At 53.4% G+C, this 21736-nt stretch overlaps 3 protein-coding genes across 3 annotated transcripts; 2 read left to right on the top strand and 1 right to left on the bottom strand.

The window, feature by feature from the left end:
• Positions 1 to 465: 465 nt before the first annotated feature.
• Positions 466 to 2079, top strand: xynB-1 (Beta-xylosidase; the record flags this gene model as incomplete). The annotated part of the gene is made up of 1 exon (XM_037316778.1): positions 466 to 2079. One exon carries the CDS (start codon positions 466 to 468, stop codon positions 2077 to 2079), a length of 1614 nt encoding a protein of 537 aa, XP_037185934.1.
• A 2052-nt stretch (positions 2080 to 4131) lies between these two features.
• Positions 4132 to 6187, top strand: CGCA056_v001517 (uncharacterized protein; the record flags this gene model as incomplete). Its single annotated transcript, XM_037316777.1, has 4 exons — positions 4132 to 4156; positions 4217 to 5595; positions 5648 to 5847; positions 5902 to 6187. 4 exons carry the CDS (start codon positions 4132 to 4134, stop codon positions 6185 to 6187), a joined length of 1890 nt encoding a protein of 629 aa, XP_037185931.1.
• Positions 6188 to 6834: 647 nt separating this feature from the next.
• Positions 6835 to 7933, bottom strand: CGCA056_v001516 (uncharacterized protein; the record flags this gene model as incomplete). The annotated part of the gene is made up of 2 exons (XM_037316776.1): positions 6835 to 7634; positions 7705 to 7933. The coding sequence occupies 2 exons, from the start codon at positions 7931 to 7933 to the stop codon at positions 6835 to 6837; spliced, it is 1029 nt and encodes a 342-aa protein (XP_037185785.1).
• Positions 7934 to 21736: the final 13803 nt, after the last annotated feature.

Below are 21736 nucleotides of genomic sequence, written 5' to 3'. Positions count from 1 at the left end.
TGGCCTCCGTCTGTACCATGGCTGGTGGCCTCTGAGCCTCGAACGTTTCCGAATCAGCAGTGACAGTAAAACAACGTAGGGCGCGTTTCAAAAAGTTGCCGTGATAATCAGAAGATGAAACTCGATGGTGTATGCTTGAAGAAGAACTCCGCACGCCTCCTGAATTATCTGTGGGGAATAAGGTCAGCAACATCGACTTCTCCAACTTGCTTCCCCCTCACCCCATGCGGGGTAAATCCCAAGTCCCCAAATCATCCATGGAGGTGGAGGCCCTCGGCCGACATTCTCACGAATCACCCCAAGCCGGCTAAATGCAACTTGTGGAGGCGTGGGGATGGCACCTCAATCTTCAATGGATTTAGCAGAGAGCAACAACACGATAAAGGTTGACTCTGGTCGTCTTGTTCTTGGATTCGCCATTGTGTTTCTTGCTTTCTCCAGCTAGTCATTCACATCACCCAGAATATGCCTACCGTACGGAATCCCATCCTCCCCGGCTTCAACCCGGACCCCTCCATCGTAAGGGTCGGAGACGACTACTACATCGCGACCTCAACCTTCGAGTGGTTCCCCGGCGTGCAGATTCACCACTCCAAAGACCTCGCAAACTGGACGCTCGCCACCCGCCCTCTGACCAGGAAATCCCAGCTCGACATGCGCGGCGACCCGGACAGCTGCGGCGTCTGGGCGCCCTGCCTCTCCCACGACGGCGACAAGTTCTGGCTCGTCTACACCGACGTCAAGCGCAAGGACGGCTCTTACAAGGACACCCACAACTACATCGTCACCGCGCCCGCCATCGAGGGCCCCTGGTCCGACCCGTACTACATCAACTCCTCCGGCTTCGACCCGTCCCTCTTCCACGACGACGACGGCCGCAAGTGGTTCGTCAACATGATGTGGGACCACCGCCGCCGCCCCCACGCCTTCACCGGCATCGTGCTCCAGGAGTTCGATCCCAAGCAGGGCAAGCTCGTCGGGCCCAAGAAGAACATCTTCCGCGGCACCGAGCTGGCCCTCGTCGAAGGTCCCCATCTATACAAGCGCAACGGCTGGTACTACCTCCTGACCGCCGAGGGCGGCACCGCTTACGAGCACGCCTGCACCCTCGCCCGCTCCCGCGACATCTGGGGCCCGTACGAGCTGCACCCGCAAAAGTACGTCATCACCTCCAAAGACTCCCCCTTCGCCGCCCTGCAGCGCGCAGGCCACGGCGACATCGTCGACACCCCCGAGGGCAAGACGTACATGGTCCACCTCAGCGGCCGTCCGACGACGCAAAAGCGGCGCTGCGTGCTCGGCCGCGAAACGGCCCTGCAAGAAGCATACTGGGCGGACGACGACTGGCTATACGTCAAGAACGGGCCCGTCCCCTCGCTGCACGTTGAGGTCCCCGGAACCCCCGACGAGACAGCCTACTGGGCCGAGAAGAAGTACACCTTCGAGAACGGCCTGCCGCAGGATTTCCAATGGCTCAGAACACCCGAGCCCGAGCGCATATTCCGCACCGAAGGCGGCAAGCTCACGCTCATCGGGCGGGAGTCCGTCGGCTCCTGGTTCGAGCAGGCCCTCGTCGCCCGGCGGCAGACGCACTTCTCCTACGACGCCGAGACCGTCGTCGCCTTCTCCCCCACCGACGAGCGCGAGTTCGCCGGCCTGACGGCCTACTACTGCCGCTACAACTTCTTCTACCTGACCGTGACGGCGCACTCGGACGGCAAGCGCGAGCTGCTCATCCAGAGCTCCGAGGCCTCGTGGCCCGACGGCAACCTCACGGAGCCGTTCGTGGACCCCGTGCCGCTGCCGGACGCGGGCAAGGTCAAGCTTGCCCTGACGATCCGCGGGCCGGCGCTGCAGTTCTACTACGCGCTCGAGGGCGAGGAGCTGAAGAAGGTTGGGCCGGTGTTTGATGCGTCGCTCATCTCGGATGAGTGCGGCGGACACCAGGCGCACGGCAGCTTTACGGGTGCGTTTGTGGGCGTGGCGGCGTCCGATTGCAACGGGACTGCGCGGGAGGCTACGTTTGATTACTTTGTGTACCGCCCTGTTCATGATGAAACTGACCGCTATGAGATTTGATGAGAAGGAAGTCCGGGCATATTAATGTTTCAACTCTTGGATGGTGCCAGCAGAAAAACGTACGGGGGAAATAGAGCTCCAATTATCATCTAAGAATCGGAGTTCCCGTTCGAGATGATATCAGCTTTTGGAAACATCTGCAGAGCTTACAAAGCGACTTTATCCCCGCGTTAATTGGTAGTTAATCGACGGGACAGCTCTGTTGACCTTCTGGACTGTATCTTAGATGTTAAGGACTGCGTAATGAATTCGAAAAACAGGACTATTTTAACTTGCCTTAAAAGCCCCCTTGGGTACTCCGTCGTACTCATGTTTCCTTCACAATCCGAGCCCAGTCGTCGTTCACCCTCTTATGTCGAGAACTCAAACGTCAGAAGCCAATGATCAGATGCCATTGGCCTGCCAGAATGACTGACCAATGAGAGCCGAACGCTTCGCGGATAACGTTCGGATTCCTGACATCGCCACTTCTCCCTCCCGGATTTGGCCGGACACGTACTCGGCCAATGACTTGACACGCTGCTTACTCACAGGCTTTTGGCTGCGTGAACCGAGGATCCATCTAGATTTGACGGTGCCTCGCATTCACCGGAGATGTCCATATCTGCTTGCCGTTCCTGAATCAAGGAGAGAGGGCGAGAGCCGGTCTTTGAGTTCCAACCTGCACGCCTCTGGAGAGCCCGAGATCATCTACCCAGCATAACCAATGCGGGAAACCGACATGCTCAGCTGCGCAGGGTCGTTACGCCACACGGCGGTGAACGACGACCGTTTCATCTAAACAGTGAGGCAAAGAGTGTTGTGGCTGCCCATTGGCAGCGCGGGGGCCTGGGCCCTTAGGGTTGCTATCCACCGATCAGCAGAGAGAGAGCACGCATCTCGGCGCCCGTTGGGATCCAGCCCGGCGGCAGACCCCCCAGCTTCCCTCATACGTCGACGTGCATACTGCACGCAATCATGGGTGGAGTGTGACTCTTGTCCAGCCATTCGTCTTTGGATATGCCACACCCATGAGTCCCATACATCATAACGGGGGCGCATACTGCGATCCACAAGGAAACATCACCATTATCGAAATCGTGCGGGCAAACCCATGGTCTGCGTACTTTCCCATCATGCTGCCTTCCCCCATGATATCGAGCACTTTTCCGGGCAACCTAGAAATTTCTACGCCTTCTTAAAAAGGCTAACCTTGAATACAATTTCCGAATGATCTCGACCCTTCTGCGCTCTGAACCTAGATAGAAATGCCGGGCTGGAGCATATTTCGCCGCGGGTGTCGCAGTGTCGTCCGAACATCCGGCGGTTAGACACCCATGGATGTCATCGTGTACGAGGCCAAGCTCCCACGGCCGAGAAAACCGTAATTGGCGAATCCAGAAAAAAAGCACACACACAACAATCCCTTACCAACCAACGATCGGCGATGCGGCAAACCACCCCGCACTTCAGTCCAATCGTTATCCACAAAACGCCACATCGATAGCGAAAAGAAAAGGCCCATCAGAAGTTCTGGGCCGGGGGTATGTCATATCAGGGATCAGCAGCTCAGGGTGATGATGGGGTGGCTCGGCGGTGCAGTTGCAGGCATCTCTCTTTGAGAAAAGTGTGGCGTGTGTGGGTAAATGAAGTTCGATTGGCTCCACGGGTGAGTCTGGATTGGCGGTCTCGCATAATTGCGCGTCTGGGCTAGCAGAGACCAGACCTATCAAACCCCGGTACGGACCCGAGACTCGACGTCACCAGACACAGACCGCACGTCAGCTCACACCACACACACACACTCTTCCGTCTGTGCCTCAACCTCCTCCTTCTCCGGCTGCTGCTGCTCGCGAATATTCTGCCTCCCTACGTCACTCAGAGAGACATGTCCGCCACAGGGAGGGAAGCATATACAAGTACGAGCCACACACCATCGACCATGCGAAGACCGATGCGAACTCGAATTCGATTTCACCAGATCTCTCACTCAACCTGGTTCGACCCATAAAGCCAGTGTCTTCTCATATTTTACACCCCGAAGAGTGAAGTCATTTATCCAGATCAGTCATCATGGCTGCAGTAGCACCTACCCAGAGTAAGTCATCATGGGTAAATTTCATAACAACCCTCAATTAGCTTACACATCCCCTGGCAGGTTTAACCCCGAACGCGCTGGGCAACCCCAAATCGGCCGCGGTCGTCGCCGAGGCCCGTCGAGCGAAGGCCGCTCGCAGAGCCAAGGCCGAGGCTCTCAAGAAGCAGGCCGAAGCCGCCGCCGCCGAGAAAGAGACAGCCGCAGCCCAACAATCAACAAGGCGAACCGCCAACGGCTCCGGTCAACCCACCAGGGCCGAAATCATCGCGAAGCTCCAGCAGAAGAAGCTTCAGGCCCAGGCCCTGGCCCTAGCTCAGGCTCAGGCTCAACTTCAAGCTCAAATGGCCGGCGCTGCACCGGCCGAGGCCGCCAAGCCTCGCGTCTCGAGATCAGTGGCCAAGGAGCACGCGAAGCCTTCGACCAGGGAGGCGACCAAGCCAGTTGCGAGCGAGGTATCCAAGCCGGTCTCGAAGGCGCACACATCATCTCACTCGCAATCACACTCCCACCGCCACAAGACTTCATCCACCGCCATGAAGGACCAACACTCCTCCTCCCACCGATCATCTAGGCCATCGACAAAGAAGACTATCCACAACAATACCCCAACCACCGGCGTCGACATCGTCGCGCGCATCCAAGCCAGGAAGGCGGCCGCGGCTAACCCGCAGCCCACGAAGCCCTCCGTCAACCCCTCACGCGCATCCGCGCCCGTCAAGACGCCAGCCTCCCAGCACCTCCCAAAGAAAACCCCGGCCCCTGCCTCTGCCCCGGCGCCCGCCAAGAAGGCCCCCACGCCAGCGGGTATTCCGGCCCCGCGACCCCTCCGCGACTTCCACGCTCCGGTCGCGACCGCCCAGGCGCCCAAGCAGAAGAGCTACCACCCCAACGCGCTCGTGCCGACGGACGAGCTCGAGGCGCAGCGCAAGCAGACCGACACGCCCAAGAAGAAGACGTACCACCCCAACGCGCTGGTCCCGACGCACGAGATCGAGGCCCGGAAGCGCGGGCTGGTCGACGGCGTCGGCAACACCGTCGGCGGCGTGGCCAACACCGCGGGCGGACTCGTGGACGGCGTCGGCAAGACTGCCGGGGGTGTCCTCGGCGGCGCGGGCAAGACCGTCGGCGGAGTCGGGCAGACTGCCGGCGGCGTTGTCGACGGTGCCGGCAAAACCGTGGGCGGTGTCGTTGACGGAGCCGGTCGGACTGTCGGCGGGCTTGCCGATGGCGTTGGCAAGACCGTCGGCGTCGACGGTCTCGGAAAGACTGTCGGAGGAGCCACGAACGGCGTCTCAAACACCCTCGGCGCCGCGACCGGCGGCCTCGGCAAGACGTTGGGAGACACTACCGGCGCGCTTGGAAGGGGCGACGTCATGGGTACCGTCGGCGGTGCCACCAAGGGCGTTGGCGACACTGTTGGCGGTGTCGGCAAGGGATTGGTAAGAGCTCCTCTTACTGAGAACAATTTACGGACGCTGACGAAGGCTCTAGGGTGACACTGTCGGGGGCACTGTTGGAGGCCTTGGTGACACCGTTGGCGGACCCTTGGGTGGCGTCGTGGGTGGTGTTGGCAAGGGTGCTGGCGATGCTGTTACTGGCATCACCGGAGGTTTGGGCAAGGGCGTTGGCAAGGTTGGCCAGGGCGACTTGCTCGGCGGTGTTGGTGACGTTGTTGGCGGAGTTGGTGATGGGTAAGCTGTCTCTCCTTTCCTAGTCATGAAACAAGAAGCTAACAGATATTTCAGTGTTGGCGGTCTCTTGGGTGGCGTTCTCGGTGGTTCGGGAGGTGAGCAAAATTCCAAGGAAGGTGGTGGTGGTGGTGGACTCCTCGGAGGAGGTAACGGCGGTCTCCTCGGTGGAGTCCTTGGTGGAGGAGAAGACAATCCGGGACTTCTCGGAGGAGTTCTCGGCGGAGGAAAGGACAACCCGGGACTGCTCGGCGGACTACTGGGTGGAGGCCAAGGAGGCGGTGGTCTTCTTGGAGGTGGCGGCGGTGGTAAGAAGGGTGGTGGCGGACTGCTTGGCCTGTAAAACGATTGTTTGAGGTTGAAGGAATGTGGCGTTGTTGTACGATTTTACGAAACAAAATTGGGTTATGGGCTATGTAGTATACGAACCAACAAGATTATATGTTCATTCAAATTTTTGGTCTTCTTGAATTTCTGCAACGAAAGTTCCTGGGCCTTGGCAAATTCGTTGAGGATTGATCTGGCTTGATTATGTTGCATAGTAGGCGAATATGGGAAAATTCGATGTTGTATAACTGTATGTGCTTCTGAGCTCCTGTACCCCATGGTCGGTTCCATATGTGCGCCGTTCGGTGTCGGCCTTGCCCGAAAGTTTCGGCAATGGTGGGTCTCCCGGCGTCTGTCAACGGAGGCAGCGGGCCGGAAAGCTAACTACTGACTAGGGAAATGGGTTATCATAACCGCTTGCGTTGAGTACCTCATTGGCGCAAGGTCACTTGCATCCTGCACAGCGCTGATGGCTTCAAGGTCCTTTTGTTTCAATCATGGCTAGCAGAGCTTTATCGTCTATTCATTCTCTTTGTCGCATTCTACTGTATATACCCCTGAAGAAACGTCGTTCTTGTACTTCTTGTACTGTATTCCAATTTCCGTTGTGTCATCAAATATCCCAATATCCAAGCCAAACCCGTAACAACAAGGAAAGTCGGACTACCTCATCTTGACCAGCATCTTCTGCTTGCTCTCCACTTCAGATCCGCCGGTGAACAAATCCACAACCCAGCCCTTAAATCGCTGCCAGAGCGAACAAATCTTGTCCCAGAAACTGAAAAACGCCCTCTTCAACCATTCAAACAGGCCCTCCCAGGGTATGAAGTAAACCGCAGCTCCAGCCGCCACGCCCAGCACGACAGCCGAGCCCGCCGCCGTCGCAACAGCGCTGACCTTCACACCCGCAGCCCCAATCTCCAACGCATGCAGTCCAAACGTGTACTTCGCATAAATCCCGCCCGCGGCGCCGCTCAACCTCACACCCAGCTTCGCCGCCCCCGTTGCCAGCCCCAAAATCGACGACACAATCCCCTTCACGTCCTCCCAGCGGCTCTTGCCCGACAGGTTCTGGAAATGCTGGAAGATCTCGTTCTGCTCCGCGCCGTCAAAGTTGTTGCGGCACCGCGCCCAGTGCGGCAGCGTGACGATGTCGCTGAGCTTGATGCGCACGCCGCGCTCGTCGCCGATGATGAGCGTGTGGTTCTTGTGCCGGTGCGCCTGCCACTTGTCGAGGCGCACGTTGTTGTACGTGGCGGCGCCGTCGACGAACAGCTTGCCGTGGTCGCGGCGGTCGGCGCACCGGAGCACCTTGAGCTGGCTGAAGTGCGGGGGGACGTCGAAGGTGACCTCCTCGATCTCGGGGCTGAAGAGGAGGTTGAGGACGCGGTGCTTGGCTGAGAGCTCGGCGGCGTCGATGGTTTGCTGGAGGAGCTCGACGGTGGTGAAGAGCATGGGGGGAGCTGTTTCCAGCGTCAGGAGATGTTTGATCGATAAAGTTGCAGTGTGCGGGCAGGGGGTGGGGTAGCCTACTGTCTCGTTCGAAGATTCCTCGGATGTATTTGCATGCCATCTCCAGCTTGTGTAGGCTCTCTTCGCGGACAACGCAGACCGTGAGACTCTGCTTGTTCCTCTCCTTCACGGTCACGCCCGCGACGACATCCACCTCACGCCTGATAGACTTCCGAGACAGTGTCGTGGTGGATACGCCGCTGTCAGAGCCGTGGACGGAGGCGGCGGAGGAAACGACGGCGGTGGACATCTCGAATGGCGGTGAGGGACAGCGGCGGGCAGGTTTTGGCGGTCGTATGTCTACTGCAGTGCCGTCCAGCGGACAGGAACACAGATGATGAACGTCCTGAAGTCAAGTAGGATGTCCGCTCTCAAGATGTAAACTGTAGCTTCGGGTGGTATCGAATGGGGTTCTTGCGGTGACACTGAAGAATGAGCGAGAGGGTATATAATATTGGGCCGTGAGAAGCATGTGCTGTGGGTTCAAAATGCAGGGGAGGTTCGGCAGCCAATGGCAGCTCACGTTGACAGGGGTGCTGTGGTCCCATGGAGTTGGCACCATACGCACGCCGACTTTTCCAGGTGGACTATCGTGAGGAGACCAATGAAAATACAAGCAATCTCATCGCGAGGCGAGCAGAGAGCTGTTTGGTCATGACTGTCATCGTCGCCCAGATCCACCTATGACTGTCGTGGCAGTACCCCAAACCGTTGGTGCGTCCATGTGTGGGCCTAGTTGTGGACATTATCGCCAGCCAGTATCAGCTTATCGCTTGACGAGTCGAAACCACCAGGAAAGTTGACCATATGACGAAGGTGCCCGGACATCGTATAATTTTGACGGATCCGCGTAATTCACATGCTTAACCCGTCCTGAGCTTTTTCCGTCATAAAATTTGAAAAGAAGCACATTTAACAGAGTCGAGTTGCAGTGCTCTGACGTGTCTGCTTCAACCAATATCGCGAGACTCTTGATGTGTTGAATAAGCCGAATAGTACTCTAGTCAATTCGCGTGTTGTTTTTGAGGCGTATATCACCGGAGAGCTTTTTTCATCAAATACTCATGACACTGAAGAATCTACAGCCAGGGCCGAGACTGGTAGACTTTAACCTCTGGTTACCTGGGTAGCAGGGAGTCAGACACGGAAGATCTGGCGCGGGGTCATGCCGGAGAACAAGTTATGCCGCTGGGAAGTGTTCTTGAATTGAGGATCTGGCGGGGTACTTGTCTGGGCGACCCGCTCTGTGGGTGGTGAGGTGCATTTCGATCGGGATGCGTGGGTAAGGTGTCCGTGTTCCCCAGGCCCAACCAGAGACCCGCCTCTCGGAGCCGGCCCGGGCAGGTGAATGCTCATCTTCGTAAATTTCAGGTATCTTTCCGCAGGCCTGTAACTGTAAGATTGCCAAGCGAGGAGAAATCCGTTGTTCCAGATCGCGTCCCTGCGCCGTTGCCAACGCGGAACGACCCGCAAGAGGTGCTTCTTTCGCTGAATGATCGATGTCAACAGTTCTGTTTTGCCCACATATCTGAAGACTAGGATGATTTTCGAGCTGAAGCTTAGACTGAGCTCGGATTCTAGAGCACCGAGGATTGTCCCATGGAGTGTTCGCAAATGATAACGGTGTTGTAGTCTTACTTCGATGACAGGATCATTCGGGGCGTGGTGACTTGTCGTGATGGAGCGCTCCGGCAATGAGCGAAAGTTTGCTTTCATGCCACGATTAGCCGCTTAAGAAAGCCGCTGAAACCACGTGGAACGAGTGAATTATTAATCAAATCAGGCAATTCAGTCCGCCTCTGCGCCATTTACTCAAAACCATCAGCGACTCGTGCCAGATTTCGCAGCATTCAATAGTGGGCGTGACGAGACATTGAGACATGTCCGTACATAAATTACAAGCAACTCAGCAGATTCGAGGTCGTGGCCTGCGGTCTCAGCCATCTCCCGCTCCATACAACAAAAATCATTCGAATCGGCAGCCAACACCGAGTTAGGCGTCATGTTCACCTTCCCAATCCTCCCCCTCCTTGTCCTTGAACTTGCGTAAGTTTGTTCAACATCTGGTTTAGAGCAGCAGGATGCTAACGGTGGTTGAGTACCACCGCTCTGGGCGATAAGCACCGTCTATGTGCTTGGACAAATACGGAAGGCAACGCTATTGATGACACCCTTACCTCGACTGCTGCCAATAACAAAGGAAATTTTGTCATAAGTGAGATAGGATTGTCACCTTTTTATTTACAATCGCTCGTAAAGCTGTCGCGAAGCCCCTTACTAACATGACCAGGCCTAACAGTCTGGACCGCGGATGAGGGAGCACCTCTTGCAGGAAAATATGTAACTCGCCCTTCCGTTTTCCCATTGTGGGATTTAAGAACTCGGTTAACTAATAAACTAGGCGCATGCTATCGACGGATGTTTTCTCGGATCGCGTAGCTGCGACGACAGCTTTATCGGAGGAGATGAGATGAGTGGACTACGCGGAGGGCACAGCACCTGTTTTACCCCCACCAAAGGTGACTACACGTTTTGATAGAATACAAGCTGTAACGGCCCAGGCCTACTGGTATTCGCAACTGCATTATCTGGCGACTTTGAGATGAAAAACCTTTTGCAGCAGGGCAGTCTGTGACACTTAACGGCTTGATGAATGATGAGCACAGCTGACAGTATTACTTGTATTTCTTCAAGATTTGTAAAGAACGTTCAGCTCTCTACTTGATCTCTTAGAGTGTCTTAAAGTGTTTCTTTGCTCTAATCTCAAACATTTCTTTCTCATTTGTATCAATATGTATGCTAGGTAATGTCTTCACGCAGCCTGTGAAGCCAAAGGCAAACATATCTTTATCACAGGTTAGGCATGGTGAGTACACATGCCCCGTAGAAACCCAGCGCCATCAAATATCAACCTATCGGTGTCGACTTATAAACCTTAGAAATGATGGTCGCAGGTGATGAAAGGGCATGGATACCGCGTGGTTTTAAATGAGGTGTATGATGACGCAGATGTTTCTTGTCGGATCACATGCTTCAGGCATTGCAGAATCTAACTTGTTGTGTCTCTGCGCCCGACTCCTGGGGCTGTGAATGTTCGTCTCCGCGATAGGTATCGGTGATAAGGTTCCTATTCCCTTAAGGTACCGTACATCTAGAAAACAGGGTGAGGTGCCATTCGTTATTCCCGGAAGAGTCCCCTGCAGTAGCGTACTGGAGCAATACCGAACCTCTGTCACATCTTTCTTTTGCCCATCCTGAAGCTCCGGCAATTGTTGAAGTTACCACGCGAAAACCCAAGAGTGCCTGGTTCATAATTCTTGGTACAGTGATGCAGAGACAAATCCTCCGGTCTCGTTGCTGGTTCCAGGTCCCTTGGACGCATACAAGTTTGATATTGGCGTTGGCATAGGACGGTTCGTCGGTGCAGTGTTCCTGCGAAGTACGATCCGCGTCATGCATCTCGCAGTCTTTCTGGGGCCACCATAGCAGTCGTCAGTCTTGGCTGGGCTGAGTCGGCCACTGAATGTGGCTAGTACTTGTCCTCGCAGACCAAGCGCTCCCATACCCCAATCGTGATGATGGAAAAGATCCTCACACAATTGTCCACGCCGGTGTCCTACAAGAATCATCCGCCACCCACGATGGTTGTTTCTGAACTTTGCTTTGCAGTCAACCGAGGTCGTGCATTCCGAGCATCCTGAGTGCTTCTTTTACTGGTTTACTCACGATCCCATCGCCACCACCTCTTCATCCTGACTTAAGGTTCAACCCAGCCGGTACGGCCCCATCGAAAGAAAGGGTCCCTTGGTCGTCTGCGAAATCTATCGCTGACTGGCGCCACAGCATTTCCTCCTCGCCAACCTTGATCCCAACTTCACCCAATAGCCCAGCACCTGGCCGAGCTTATTTTACATCCCCCATGAACGACCGGTTGCCGTCGCTTTCGAGCGAACCGGCTGGTCAACATCATGCCCATCAGCGATTACCCGAACTAGCGTCTACACCTCCAAACGCGGCGTCGGTCTCGCCCACGGCCATTGGACATCAGTTTGCTTTTGCACATCAGCAACCTGACGCAAGCGTCGGCTTAGACGCCGGCTTTGATATCGACTTCGATGTCGACTTTGACACCGACTTTGGCGTCGACTTTGACGCCGACATTGCTGCCAACTCAGAAGCCAACTTTGACATCGATATCGATATCGATGTTTCAGCGCTAACCATCGGCGACGCTGCTACAGGCGTCGACGACCTCCCCCCTTTTTTGGGGCAATACGGCCGTCAGGCTCATCCTGACGCGGGGTCATGGAATCCTTTGGGGGCCACATCACTGCGCATCCAGCCGGAGTGTCACATTGCCCCAGGTTTTCCCAACCAACAATTGCTATCACCGAGCACCGCAACTCCTAGCCAACCTGCGTCGTCTGTCTTCGACACCTGCAGCATCCGTAGTGGAGTAACGACCGTTTCTCAATCCTCGACGATCTGCGAGTTCTGCTCGAAGCCATACCGCAACGTGAGACAGAAGAACAGGCACCAGAGGGCGGCCCACGGCAACACGTTTCGATGCAGATGCCTGTACGGAAGTGGACGAAGAGACAACTACCTTCGGCACCTTGGCAAGTGCAGGAAGCGGCAAGATACCGATAAGCAGTTTACTTGTAAATGCGGTGAACAGACCGACAACTTCAACAACCATTGGGCGCATGTCGGGGTCTGCAAACTTCCTCCCGGGCGGCCTGCGGCCAGCTCTCGCAAAGTTCAGTGGCTCCCATTTCCTTCCGCAGGGTAACCTTTTATGGTCCCTTGGGGTGACACAAATCAAGTTGCGCCCGGCGGTTGCGTCTTCATGTCCTTTCATGAAATCTATCAAACCGGGGCGATCGTGCTGCCGTCAACATTCTTTGAGGTCCCGTCGGTAATTATTGAATATACATATCCACTGCTGCAGCATCCTGTATACCTTCACCTTGATTTTACCCCTGTGTCAAATGGAACACCGAACCCAGTCCCCTACTACGTGCCACGTCGCTGCAAGCTTGTGTTGAGTCCTGCTTCACGTACTTCTAGGGGAGTGCGCGCTAACAGCTACAATCTGCCGGGAATAACAAGAAACCACCCACTGAACGAAAGATGGTTCATAGGAAGCCAACAGCTCCGAGACCACAGATTTATTGCGTAGAACGACGATGACGACCAGTCTGAGAGATTTCGGCCTTTCTCTTCACGTCCCTTTTATATGCACATCGTAGGGGAGTTTATGACCACAAATAGTGCTGGCAACATTACCACGATTCTATTTCAGATGATGCCGCCTTGCAGCCTGGTTGGAAAGTCGAAGGCCTAGGCTTGCCAGGTCCAAGTCCGATTCAAGCTGATCGGGACGGTCGCCACAGAATTTGAGGCCCATTTCTGCCTGTAATTTCGGTGAGAGACAGCCCTATTATTGGCTCTCACGCCCCATTTGAGGTTCATTTCAGGGCCTTCTAAAACGCAAGTCTTGCACTGCGTTTTAGACCTTGCTCTCAGTGAAGATGCGCGAAGATGTCGCAACAAGCTGGGCCGAGACGTCGGTGTCCAATTTTGGATTAGTTGGACTTGTGTTGGTCGCCTTGCCACAACCACCTGCAAGGCGACGACGTTGCTGCCTAGATGGCGCGGGCATGCGGATTCTTCACACGCAAAGGCCAGAAAGGATTTTAAATGTGCCTCAAAGTCGAAAATGCATCCGATTCGCCAATTGAGGATACGTGAGCAAGATCATGCTCGGTGTAGTTTATGGCACGGCCGCAGGCTTATACCTCGTGAGCCCAGTCAGTATGACTGATATAATGAGACTCATCCTTTGGAAGTTGAACCGCAAGGCTTCGGTGATGCCTGCTGAGCTACGAATCTGAACATGCGTTATCATCGAGTCTTTATAACAGGCACTTGGAGTTGTTTCTCGTATGCTTCATCTTTCTCAACGTACAACTGTCTCCCAAGGAACCGTTAGAAACGACGAAACCTCTCGCAACATGCCTAGCGCTCTGCTGAGAGTAAGTCCAGCAACTCCAGATTTTCAGCAGCTAAGATAATTGATCACGAATTTCAAATTAGACTCGGGCTCCTATAGGGCTGGCCGAAATGGCGGTTGCCACAAATTCAGGCGGCCATGAAAACCTCATTGGAGACAAATACCAGATCAAATGCCGTAAACCTGAAGTCAGCGACGACTACCTTGACTTTTACATCGTCACGAATACAGATGGTGCGCAGTTTGAAGCTCAGGCCTTCTCGGCGATGCCGCGAGAGAGGGAAGGACTGCTTCAAGCTCGTCGACGGCGCATGAAGCGTATTTATCGCTCTGACAACTTCGAGGACGAATTCGAGTACGAGGGGCGCCGCTTCCTCGTCTCAAGGGTACAAAGAAATCAGAAAGAATGGACAGATCTGGAGGCACAAGTGGGCGGGCGACGACAGCAAGAAAACTTGCCCCCGCCTCCGGAAGACTGCATCGAGAAATTCCGGGCTGTGATTCCAGCAAACATCAACGAAAGTGGGCCGGCAGAATCTCCTAGGTCAACTTACGCGGCGATGCTGTCAAAACACCACAATTATCCAGATAATGTGAATGAGGCAACAGAGAGGCGCAAACTGTGTCTAGGTCGGTGCGAAGCTTAAATCTGCACGCCTGGTGTGCTGGATTTGGTGGATCTGGCATTGCCTAGCGTCCCAAGAGTGGCTGGAGAGAACAAAGCGGAAAGTATAATTCAATCTAATATTGACTACATCGTTCGAGCCTGACTTCAGGGGGCTTCTGCGTAAAATTGATAGGCATACACAATCAACAAAACATTTTAAATAGATCCTTTCCGTATTTTGCCGTGATGTGTCTTCACAGAATATCGACCAATTCAAGCATTGTGCGAGTAAGTGCGTTCCAGTTCCAATCGTCCCGAAGTCTTACGTCCCAAATAGCATCGCAACATGCGACCGCTCTACCACCGAGCAGACCACCATGATAGCACTCTGCAACCAAGATACGAAGCTCTTCATGACCATCAGTAGGGACGAAATGATAACGAGAGAAAGCCAAAAACCTACTGCCGGTGGACTTTTTACACTTTCCGTTGTCGTGAGACGGTGCGTTGTTCCCCGCTGCGCCACGCTCCGCTCCCTCCTGCTTCAGTTGGTAAGCAGGCACTCACTGAGCTCACTGAGCGCGCTGTTCCAGGCTGTTCTAGCCATTCACGTCTGATTTCTGGCTCTGCAGTCCTCTGCTACAACCTTCCATCTCTATTGACATGACTTCAAGACTTGTTAGTTTCACAAGGAAATAGAACAGGAGTGAAGAGAGGGAGAGACGATTGTTCATGCCGACCAAACTTCGCCGATGCTTGAAGCGCTCTTTGCCGCCCAGACCACACAAGTCTCTGAGGCACCGTTAATCGCAAAGGGCTCTGGGTGGGATATCCTGCTGGTTCAGGAATTCAATCGGTCCCCACTGAAAAACGTGCCTCTGAGGCTCCTCCAAGCCATCACGATGTGTCTCTCCTACAACACCAGCCCAATGGCAACGTAGACAAATGCCCTCAGAGGCATAGAGGCACATTAGGCAATGTGCCTAAAATCCATTCCGCCTCCTGATACTTGGACGAACGTCTACAACGTGCTTCACAAAAGCGAGATGCTTTCTGCCCTATTTCAGCTTCCAGCACGTTCATTCATTTCACAGCTTCACTCGCGCCTCAACCGCAATACATCTTACTCTGGTTTAACAACCTTTTTTGTATGTAATTGCCTTCCTTTTGTTGACTTGGCCCTCTCTGGAGTGGTGACGTTAGAAATGAGAACTAATAGCGTGCCACAGTGTTTTGCCTGCAACCGAATTGCAGCCACCACAAAACATTTTGACTTGATGAGTTTCCCGGAACAGTGAATATGAGCAACCAGTCGCATCCCCGAGACAGGACAGCTGGCTATGTCGGTGGACATTACAACGATAACGATAACGATACGGACACAATTTCTGCGCAGTATGCACCAGCCTACCCGATCATGAATACGGGAGGGAATTGGAATCATTACTCCAATGATTACTATCATTCGGGTACCGTCTTCGCTACGGGCGGAGCTACCGGACTTGTTCCTGGGCCCGGGCATGCGTACCTCGAAGGATATGGTGACCCAGGCCGTACCACACTGGAGAGCAGAATGGCATTGCAGAGCAGTCAGCATAGCGAGTCTTGGAATTCGTTCACTGCAGTTCAACAGCCCTTGGCAGCAATGCATGGGCACGAGTATCTTCCTCTGTACCCCAACACCATCCAAGTCCCTGGATACCCGGGCCTGCATGCTTTCGGCAACTCTGCGTCGCATAGCCGGCAGACGGGTAATAACTCCAATCGCTCCACGCAATGCGAGCACTGCGGCAGCACTCTGAGCGCCCCCAGAGAGCTGCAGCGCCACATGCGAACAGTTCATGGTACAGCATGGTACATGTGCAAGTGTGTCCATTCTACTGCACGCAAAGATAATTACCTTCGGCATCTGAAGTCCTGCAAGATGAAGGACAAGACCGGGCCATCTTTCTTTTGCATCTGCGGGACGGAACACAACAACTTGGAAGAACACTCGAATCATGTCAAGGACTGTAAGCAGCGTCGCTGAAACGACTTGCAATTCAATATTGAACGAACGGCCGTGACGTCTTGCCAAACCGGATTCTTGGCTTTTGCGGCACCGTCAGGATGTTTGTAGGCTCTCTTGGCAGTTGCCTGTTGTTGGTGTATTGATAAAAACGGGTTGCAAGGGTGATATGGTGCATGCCTTTTGGCTAATTTATGCTAGAGGCTCTCGTACTTAGATTTCTTTAGCGCATCAATCCAGGCTGCGTCTTCAAATTATTTCGCTCCGTCTGATTATTCTTCGTGGATAAAATTGATGTTACCTTGGTGAGGAGTGTCTCGCGACGTGACAAGATCACTAGCGTTTCTTGAGACTGTCCGCTGCTTTGCACTAGCGACGCTGTAATATGTCGCGCATGCCATCAACAGAGAGAAAAGTACGCTTCGTTTGATTTCCCCCTCGCAACCGCAGATCTGTCAGCGAGTGTAAGCTATCCCGGGGGGCATCGCGTCTGGGCCAGTGGCAACACAATTGGCATCATCCCAAGCGAAGGGACAGGCGCCAGAGACCAGGTAAAGCATTGTAATGGAGTTGTTTGTTTGAAGAATGAAGTGCAGTGTCGTTCCGAAAAGTATCATAACAGCGGCGTCTTGGGCCTTCAAATATCTGCGTAAATTTCCCTCTTTGTCCAAGATTCATGATGCGCTCGTTCGCATCTCCGCCCAAGTAGGCGTCTCATCAGGCAGCACGCCTGAAGGCGGTTCCAAGTGCCCATTGAGGCCCATTATTGGGTGCATCATTGGCTGGCCGCTGTACAGCGCCAAAACTAAGCCGGTAACAGGCGACCAGGCAGACATCCGAAGGCAGCTTGGGCTGGGCGGAAAGGCCGCACAATCTTTGCAATGGCGCAACGCAGTATTTCCAGGTCAGAAATTGCAATTGTCTTCGGCATTGGGACTCGTCGGCCTCGGTGTCGAATGCATGATCTCACGATCATTTCATTCTGAAACTGAGCCTCGCTTTTGATTTGGAGGCTTACTCTGCGCAATTGTACAAAGCTAAAGCGAAGGTTACTACAGTAAACTCAGTTGCTACGCATTGTTGCCTGAGTCTAATCGATCATCCCGTTCAACATAAATATCGCAAGAAGGCCTCCAATGCCACTTTAACAATCTTCCCATCCATGTTCCGATATACAGCAGTCTTCAAAGTCAGAGATGGCCACATGCATACCGGCCTATCCTCTAGACGAATATAAATTTAGTCAGAAATCTTAGGAACCACTATGACACCAAAGACTCGGTCTGGCTCACAGGTAGGTTTTGGGGTATGTATTATGTATAGAGACTCATGGCATCGGAGACAATGTTCTCAGTGTATTTACCTTCACACAAACAAGCAGCTAAAATAGGTGCCCTAACGGAACTGCTCCAAGAGATATCAGAACAATCAACTAAGTCAATGACGTAGGCAGCACATCCCTCTACAGGGACGAATGAAAGGACAATTCAGTATGGGGATAGGTACTGGTCAGATTGGTCCAAGTTGTGGTATCATACCACCAGGCAATGTCAGAACTTTCGCAGCCGAGCTCTCGCATGAATGCTGAACTCCGAGGGGGCACAGGCCATCCGAGCTTCCTTTCCAGCGCCGGCCGGTCAATGTGGGTCTTTGGGCCGGGGCCGTGATGGCAACGGTAGATCTGAAGAGGTTAATTGACGACAGGACGGAGCGGCCTTTTTCGGGGCCAAAGTTTTGCTGGCCTGGCTTTTCAGTGATCATAGGGCACCATAGCACCCAATGATATGTCACTATATGGCTTTGCCGTTGTGCCACACGCTTGGATTGCTGCGAGATGTGTCGTGACATGGCCTCGCGGGAGGCTTGTCCACTGATGGAGCAGAGTCGGCTACTCCATGAGTATTGCAACACTGTGCTTTGAGGTGCATTTTTGATGCATGGCATTACCACTCTTGCCCGACCCATTCCCCGTTAAAACTGTCCCAAGGGAGGGTAACGCGCCGGTGGTCTTGGCTTGGGCTCACGAGTGGTGCTGTCTAGCACTGTTACGCCAACGCTTGTCGCCTTTCGACCGCATTGGAGAGAAAATAGACCTCAAATCAACCTCACGTTTCGTCCTCGTAAAACCCTGCTGTCCCCGTCTCATTCATGACTTCCTCTCTTTCTCTCGTTTCATTCTTTGATTGATTCTGTTTGGCACCGTCACTACCGATAAGACCTCCAACATCAACACTTCCGCAGTACTTCGTCTTGGACCCGACAATAAGACCAGTTGGTAAGTGGCTCGCCTACAAGGGGCCAGATCGCTGTGCGCGAACCAATGCGCGAACCAATATGCTCGTTCCTAACCAGTCCACAGTTACTTCGCGGCACCATCATCCTTGAACCGACCGTCACACATAAGTATCCCCCGACCTGAGTGATCTCTCAGGCTCACCTGCAAGCATGGACAACCAGTCGCGCTCCCTCGATGAGACCGCTGGCCACGGGTACGGCAGTGGTTACTATGCTACTTCCGAGGCCATCGGTCAGGACGCGTCGGCCGCCTATGAAGGCTATACGCCCACCTACGGAAGCGCGTACGTCCAATTCGCGGGTTCCGATCTGGGTGCTCTAGACAATCTTGACTTTTCTTCGGGTTCCTATTCCCAAGAAATCGATCTCCATCCTGGACCTCCCGTTTTCTCCCCACCAACCCCTGCACTGCAGCATACAGACCAGTATTCGGGTCTGGACCCTGAACTTGCACTGCAGCAAGTGCGAAATGGTCTGGGGCATCAAAACGCTTCGCCCTGGACTCATGTAATAGCCCCCGGACCAAAATACCTGACGCCCTATTACTACCCTGCTTCCCCTACCTACCACACTCTGACAAACACCACCACGCCTAGCCTGCTAGATGATTTGGGTCAATCTCTCACCTATACATCGCCCGGCTGGGATGCTGTCAGCAATCGAAGCGTCAATACTGACGGCTCTGGGATAACTACTTGCGAACGCTGTCACAAGACCTTCGGCGACTCAAGACAAGCACGGAGGCACGCAACAGAGGTGCATCGTGAGGACAGCGATCCTCAGTACACATGCAAATGTAGCTACCAGGTCACACGCAAAAGCAATTACCTTCGACACCTGAGAGGCAGCTGTAGGGGAAGGATTTCTGCAAATGAGGTCTATGTCTGCATTTGTAAAATGTCTTTCGCCGATCTTAATGCTCACTTGATTCATATTCGAGTCTGCGGCAAGAAGAAGGCCGGACGCCCACCAAACAGTTCCCGCAGCTCTCACGGCTGAACCTTATGCTCTCCGGGGCTGTTCGGAGATGGCAGTGCTGACTGCGGCCGGGCATACGTACAACCATCAACGCCAATCGAATAACGACCGTCTTCAAATCAACAAAGCCAGTCTGATCAATTTCCCACTTGGTTTCAATTTTCTTCATTCAAATCCCGGCAGCTTTGCAGCACCATGTCGCATTTTCATTTGCCTCTGTGCCAAGTCAGATATGAATAGCTAGCATTCAAATACACCCTTCTCTATTTCGTTAGGTATTCGTGTCATCACCAGAAACGGGCATTATGTATTTATCGCGCCTCTAATCTATGAACATTTACCCTTATCCTGAGCCATGTTATCTTGCGGTAATCATCGATTCACTCATCTCGACGCGCGCAACTCGAGCTCAGTCGACACGTGTGGAGGCCCCCTCCCACTAACCTGCGTTAGCGAAACACGAGTGGATCAGCATTTAGTGATACAGCAGGTGCAGCAAAAATAAAGTCTTAAGAAGAGTTGAGACGTGGAAGCAAATGAAGCCGAAAATGCGAAGCAGAAAGTAGGAAGACACACTCAGTCATGTCGATGCGTTTTGGTGCATTAGTCAAGAGCATGAAGTTTGTGGTCTCTTTATATCAGAGCCATTGAATTCATGATGTGTCGATTTCCTGGTCACATTCGCCCTAGGAGGCGAGCCACACGCAGGCCAAGGCAAGGCGGCCGAGACCAGGCATTCGATACAACCAGAAAATAGGCATTCACGTCAGCCCTCCTCATGACACAATGCATCGGGCCGCGAAGATTGAGCACAATTTCTGCCTAATTTTCGGTGAGCTCCAGACGTATCATTGGTTTCGAAGACCCTTGTTGAGGCTCATTTCTAACAGGCCGTGAAGTATTCTAAGCACCCCTGTGTATCAATCATCGCTTAGATCTGACTCTCATGGATTGTACCCGTCACGCTGCAGAGCCTTCGGTATTTCTTTCGGCTTAGTTCAGGGCATCCTCCCGATCGGACATTCATGTGCTCCAATAAACGAACCCCGACCATGGGATCGAAGATTCGAATGTGCCTCACCATGGCCCGTAAGGCTGGGACAAAAAATATGAAGGCTTGCGCTAGGCCCATCAACATGGGAACACAGGACTCTTCTCGGCCCACCAAACTCAATTGATTGACTTTGTTACCCTGCCTCTTGATTTCAGCTGATATGATGAGGCTTAAATGCCCGGATGTGTCCTCGTGGGGTGCAATGTCATGAATCTTTTCACGTACGTTCGCGGCAAGTTCACGGCCTTGTGACTCAACTGCAAATCGCAGAAAAGCTGCCTTTCTGAATGGATTATAAGGTTCTTGATGTCATCTCTTACATGTTATATCTACTTAGAGAGATCACTGAAGCATCTTCTCCGCCTTTTTACTTGTGAGTACTCAGATCGTTTACATCAAGAATTGTGTCTATTTCAATGAAGCATGGTCACTAATCTTTACCTCTTTGCAGTTTCGTAGCATCTGGAACTCCAAGCCGAGAGGATGTGTCATACAAGCACCGTCAACTTATACGCACCTCAAAACGAATCGTTTGGTTTTACAGAGAATGTCATCGGAAACAAATACCGAGTCCAAAGTCGCAAAATTGCAGACGACTGCCTCGACGTCTACATTGTCACCGATATAGATGGCAAATATTTTGAGGCTCAGGCGTTTTCACCCATTGCCGAAATGCCTCGGGGGCGGGAAGGCCTTCGTAATGCACGACGGAGACGGATGAAACGCATAGCCCGGTCTAGCAACTTTGCTGGAGAGTTCGAGCATGGGGGACGCCGATTCCTTGTATCGGACGTTCGGAGGAACGATAAGGGGTGGGCAGATCTGCAGGCCCAGGCTGGCGGGCGCATCAAAGATGGGAATATGCCTCGGCTCACCGGAAACAGTACAGAGAGCGCCTGCGCTGGGATGAGTCATTGTGGTTCAGCGTCAACACCGAAACATAATCAAAGATCAACTTATGCGGATGTCGCGGCTAGGAGTCAGAACTATGACGTGAGCACCAATTCAGTTGTTGGGAGAAGGACGATTACTTTCAGTCTAGGGGGTTCGAAAAGATCTGCTGAGCAGTAATTGTTGAGTAATGATAACCGGTCA

Source organism: Colletotrichum aenigma (assembly GCF_013390185.1).
Source record: "Colletotrichum aenigma strain Cg56 chromosome Unknown KSG_Cg56_contig01, whole genome shotgun sequence".
In the NCBI taxonomy this organism is placed as follows: Eukaryota; Fungi; Ascomycota; class Sordariomycetes; order Glomerellales; family Glomerellaceae; genus Colletotrichum; species Colletotrichum aenigma.
Note: the sequence above shows the minus strand (reverse complement) of the source record. Positions and strands in the feature narration are given on the sequence as shown.